Here is a 6,000-nt window from a genome sequence, read left to right as displayed (position 1 = left end):
TATAAGCCAAAATACCTTTCCCCTCTATGAAGGGCCCAAACAAGTCCTGCTGTGCGTTTATTGCAAAGTCTTCGGTTGCTACGTTTTTATCACTTGCAGCTGCTGTGGTCAGATTTGCTTTCTCAACACGAGGGTTTTCTGATGAGCCACTTGAAACCACAGCGTGCTTCTCCCCGGACAGCGTGTCCTTTAGTAGAGTCGGAATTGTTGTCATCCTCCATATTTTTATTTTCTCTTTTTTTTTTCAGATTGTCTACAAAGCCTGGCTGTGTTCCCAGTATTTTGAAGTCACACAGTTTAACTGCAGAAAGACAATTCCTTGCAAGCAATACTGTTTGGAGGTTCAGACGAGGTGTCCGTTCATCTTGCCCGACAACGACGACGTCATCTACGGAGGCCTCTCCAGTTTCATCTGTACAGGTACAGTGCGGGTGGGTCCGCCGCGGCTCCGTGCTTTTGCTCTCTCATGTCACGTTTGTTCGCTCTGTGGCTAACTTCTACTGATGCGACCTTGAGCACGCTGCTTCAGGGCAGCATCCCCACGATTGGCTTCCATGCTGTCCTTAGTAGGAGCCCCAGAAGCACCCCTGGATGCTTGTAAAGGATTCAGCGTATATGCCACGTTTTCTAAGCAGAAACTGAGACCGCAGTCAGGAACGTCGGAAAAGGACACCTGGAAGGCAAAGTATGAGCGGTGGCTAGATGCACTGCCTTTGACAGCCTGGGCGGGGTTCTGCCTGCATGGTGTCTGCATGATATGAGAAAGGCAGCCGGAGGAGGCCAGTTCAGTCATGCCCCTCCGATCAGTAACAAGTGTGTTTCTTGTCTACTTTCTGAGAACTGCTATGCTGGTGTACCTTAGATAAGCATCAGAACATGAAGAATGGCAGTATGTGTGTGTGTGTGTGTCTGTGTGTGTGTTAGAGTCACACAATAACTGCAAGATGCCATCCGATTCTATATTTCACATCAACAGTGTTGACTTCTTTAAGCAAGTGATTCAGACTGGGCAAAGCACCAATATCAGCACTTGTTTTCTGAATATTTATACGCATTACATAACTGAGATGTAGAATAAGATGTAAAGGATAAGAGTAGTCTGGTTTTTAAATAAATGATGAGTACACAGAACAAGATTTTTTTTGGGGGGAGGGAGAGGTTTTTGCTATAGGGCAAGTGCACTCACCAGAAAGACAGAGACAGAGAGACAGAGAGTGAGAAATCACCCCCCAGGGGGGGATGCCATGCCGCAATCCCTTCTCCTCCATTCTCCTCTCGGGAGCTTGGGCACGCACGCACACGCGCCCAGCGTGAGTTTAAGCCACCAGGTCTAGGACTCAAACCGCAGTCGACTACATGGGAGTCCAGTGACATAGCAGCCATTACACCAACTGCTGGTCCCAGAACAAGATATTTTGCCAGGGTGGTGTGGTAATTAAAATTGTTGCTCTGGGTTTTCCTTCAGTTAAAAAACAAGCAAACAAACAAGACAACACTCCGTATTCTTGGAACTGTACGACTTGAATTGTGGCATCTCTGGTTTCACGTTCTAATAAAACACTATTATAAGCTTGGAAGGACGTGACGACTCTTATTTTGGACTTTTTGAAAAGCCTCTAAAAAGAGTGCTATAAAGAGATGTCAGAGGCCTCAGGTTATTTCCGTCCCCTCATTCCGTCCCTACCCATCAGCCATGCTTTCTACGTGATGAGCTCTCAAGACAGCCCACCAGTGTCCCCGCTGAGCACCAAGACTGAGAAGCAGAGTCTGTGTGACACCACCCAGTCTGGGGTGAGGGGGTCTGCTCAGAGACCCGTACCCACGGCGTCCATTCTGCCCCCTGTACAGCCTCCCAAAGGCACGGACCCTCGCCTCATGACGTAGTTATGCCAGTCACATGGGTCACCCCCACGTCAGTTTGCTGTGGGGTCACAGATAAAGCGGAAGCAGAGGTATGTCATTACCATACAATGGCCTCTGTAACAAGAAGGTGATCTACAAAATATAGAATGACTTAACAATAATTTGTGTTCATCTACTGATTAGATGCTTGGGTCATTTTTCATGAAGTTTCTCTCTACAGAGGGGAGAGACAGAGAGAAGCCGAAAGAAAGGAGAGGGAAGGAAAGAGCAGGGGAGACAAAGCAAGGAAGGAGAGGAAGGAAGGGGGAGGGAGAAACTATCTTCTTGCTTTGAGATTGAGGCAAAGTTCGTCAGACATAGGCTGTCGATTTATCTTACATAGAACATTCCACGAGTAACCGTTAAGATAGGGCCTTTGTTTTTTGGGGCTATGGTCACTGAGACTCCTGGGCCGTCAGGACTGCAGAGAGATGTGTGCGAGTCACATACAGGCAGGGGCCGTGTGCCTGCACGACATCGCTTTGTTCCTAGGAAGGTCAATAGTTTCACCAGGTTCTCAAAGTAGAGGAAAATCCCGGAATGAAGGTGAGTATTCGTCTCCATCTTCTACATTGCTCGGTCTCCATCTGTCCTTGTCAATCTGAAATGCACATTTGAATGTCTGCCCCTTCCTCCCTGCACTTCAAAGACCTCCAAAATGCCGATGATGGGATTGCATCCCTTTCTGGCCCTGTGGGCAGTAAGTCAAACTTGCATTGTTTGTTATTTTTGGATTTTAGGAAAACAGCTTCTTCTTTTAGGAAAACAGCTCCTTCATAACCATTACTGTGGCATTAAGGCCAATGGCAGGAAAAGTTAGAGTTGCCATTGGGTTCAGAGCAAATGTCATGGCCATTAGATGTCTCCAGAACCATTGTGTCACTAGCCATCTGGTCACCTCCCAGTTCCCTCCCCACTATCTGAAAGACCCACGATCCCTCGTCACTTACCTACTCGGGAGGTTGCTGAGTAGATCCTGACGGATCTACTGAAGTTCTTGAAAGTGCTTGACAAAAAGATCACAGTTTCCAGACTTTTCTTTTTTTCTAAGTGAGACCCAAGCTTCTTTGTACATTGGTAACTGGCAGCTGCATGGCTTCCCTCAGGCACTGGACGGCCCTCGGAGCCCTGCAGGGCTGGTCAGGCATTTCTACTCCTGCCAATCACCTTGACCCACTGACAAGGCCCCAAGTCATGGCTCACAGTCTCCAGGTAGCAGCAGTGTCATGAGAACAGCACCCAGGGCACCGGGGCTCAGCCTCTGGAGCCAGGTGGCTTGTCATGCCTCTATGGACATGAGTGAGGCTACCTGGGCTTAGCATTTGTTCCTGAACTCCAAGCCACACACTTTTGAAGGCTGTCTCTTACAGATGGCCATGAAGCTGTAAATAACTTATCTTTTGTGTGAGTTTGGAGTGAATGCGAGCCCTCTCAGGTACCTTTATAAGCTTTGAAGTCTTTTGTTCTTAGGAAGGACCAGACTCAATGTAGAAGAGAAGCGAGGTCTTTGTCCTGTCCTGTAGTTGGCTGCTGGTCACCTGTGTCCACAGGGCTGGCAGGTATAGGACAGCGAGCTGGACACAGTCACCGACAGTGTAGGTCTGTCCTATGTCCTCCTGATTGAATGAGGTCCAGCCACAGTCTTCTGAAAGGAACTGGTCAAGTAGGAGGTTGATCTAATCTTGTCTCCAGTAATTCCTCCTCTTAAAAAATTAATAAATAAATTTATTTCCATTTTACATGCTAAAAATAAAATAATTAAAAAATTGTGGGGCCGGCAGGTGGCATGTTGGTCGAAGCGCTAGACTCCCACATGACCGCTGCCATTCGAGTCCTGGGCCTGGCAGATTGCTTTCTCTCTTTCTCTCTTTCTCTCTTTCTCTCTTTCTCTCTTTCTCTCTGGTGGATGCACATGTCTTGTAACAAACTAAATAATAATAATAATAAATACAATGAAATAAATAAAGCATTAAATTTTGTTAAATTATGAAGAATTGAAACAATAGATGGATGTTCCATCAAATTCAACAAGTTTATTATAGTGGTTTCCCTACTATTTGAAATGTATCTAATTCTCAACTTCTAGAAGGCTAGGAATTCCCCTCCAGGCGATTGAGAGTTCTCCACATGCTGGTCTTGTGAGTCTCAGGAAAAGCATCCAGTGAGCACATAACTATGGAGGACCGTTACCGGTCCATTTTGTTCAGGAGCTCTGTTCCTACCCAGTCAGTGGCATGATGACTGCTCTTCCTTAGAGCCCTCCTGTACCCAGCATTCTGGAGAGGTGGAATTACAGGATCTCAGGTGCTCTCAGAGTGGTGTTAGACATAGACTGATACTCAGGGTTCTCAGCCTCCCTCTGAAAGTGCGTACCGGCCCTGTGGATCAGTGAGCCATTGGGGAGATTTGGAAAAGGGTCATTTTTTTCCTACATGATCACAACTGTTTACTTTGGTAACGTTAAAATCAATACCTAGTGCACCATCTTTCTAGGGTGCTTATATTACTTACCCATGTCCCAAATACAAAGGTTTAAAATTTATATTCTTTGATCATCTGCTACACTGTGTGCCTGTGGTCCTTAATAAGCCAGTTACACATTGAAAGAATGAAATATCAGACAATCATGTCTGCTGCTATACAATGCCTTTGATTGAGTTAACAGAAGGTCATGACCCAATGTTCTTACCACAACCTAGCCTCATCTGTTTAATTTCGACTCTGTTTTAGGAGCTAAAGGGAAAATACTTTGCTTGAGATCTCTCTTGGTTTTTCCACTAAAGGAAAAGAGAACTGACACATTATTAGAAGAGTGTTTGAAAAATTAATTAGGAGAAATTCTGAAGTGCTGTCAGGGTGAAACCTGTCGTTTAATGTTAGGCATCATTGAGCTCAAGTTTCTCGAGGTGGGTTCTGCTCTGTTTCCAAGCTCGGTTCACATAATGTGCTATTTTAGAAACTGTCGCTTCATCTTAAAAATGAGGGGGCGAGAGTTGTTCTTGAATTCCGCGCGGCAACCCGTCATGGTGACAACTCCGTGGGTTTTCCCCTCCGCACTCCCGAGTCCCTGGAGGGATCTGTGATTGCTTACCTGTAACAGGGAACCGAGATTAAGAAAACACACGAGCCGAGCGTCACAGGCCGTGGGTGCTATGGCAACAAGCATTGTGACATTCCGTTTGATGGATGGGGAAAGTAGACATGATTTGCGGCAGTCGTTTTCACTGGGAAACTATCGCAAGAATAAAAGTAAAGTTGGTCTGCTGGGGGTTGCTGACAATGGAGATAAAACATATTTCGAGAATTCTATGCAAATGCTGCCTTCCATTCTTGCAGCTGTGACAGGGATAAGGTTATGTTTCTGTCTCCTGGGAAAACACTGTAGGCTGTTCCTTCCCCTGACAGGCCCGGGGTGGGTGTGATGGGGCGCGGGTGCCCCCGTGTGGCCGGCCCTGGTACTGCCGGGCGTCTGAAAACCGACTGCGGCCGTCAAGACCGGGGACACCTGGGAGGACCCGCGTCGCTGTGCGCATGCGCACAGCGACGAAGGGCTGTTAAAACTAGGCTGTCTCCTGGTTCACTGGAGGGAGCGTTCACAACTGTAAAAGAAAGACGTTTTAAAACCCAGTTCTCACGTGACCACTGAGTGGAGAAAGATTTTTAAAAGATAGATTTTCTCATTAAGGAAGGATTTTAGTAGGAAAAAAAATCGGTTTCCTGTAGGTTTTCATTTGCACATCGAAGCTATTTTCCATTTCTGTATTTCCCCAGTGTGTGCACATGTTCAATTGTTTTTAAAGTGCAGGATTTTTTCCTGAAAAAAGAATAATGAAATGCCACATTAGTTATAGCATCATTTGATAAAATGTGAAAGGATTTGATATGGGCAAAATAAGCCAATATAAAATTGGATCATGAAAAGTAAGCTACGGTAACTTCATAAATGTGGGACATCGTCTTTCGTTAGGACACTATCTTTGAGGTTTGTTCAAGTTCACGTCATCTATTCCCAACTGCTCTAGTTCGGCCCTGGCTGGGGCGATTCTGCAGGCAGTGGATCTGGAGAACGGTGCCCACGCTGAGCTTCCCGGAATGTCC

General features: G+C 46.2%; 1 protein-coding gene across 1 annotated transcript in view; it reads left to right on the top strand.

The window, feature by feature from the left end:
- Positions 1–6,000, top strand: part of NALF1 (NALCN channel auxiliary factor 1) — a 729,871-nt gene that overhangs the window by 686,343 nt on the left and 37,528 nt on the right. The window contains 1 exon segment of the mRNA XM_027776194.1: positions 249–420. Within this exon segment, the coding sequence (XP_027631995.1) occupies positions 249–420 (172 nt within the window).

Source organism: Tupaia chinensis, unplaced genomic scaffold (assembly GCF_000334495.1).
Source record: "Tupaia chinensis unplaced genomic scaffold, TupChi_1.0 Scaffold000644_1, whole genome shotgun sequence".
In the NCBI taxonomy this organism is placed as follows: Eukaryota; Metazoa; Chordata; class Mammalia; order Scandentia; family Tupaiidae; genus Tupaia; species Tupaia belangeri.
The sequence above is the reverse complement of the archived record's forward strand: the minus strand, read 5'-3'. Positions and strand labels throughout refer to the sequence as shown.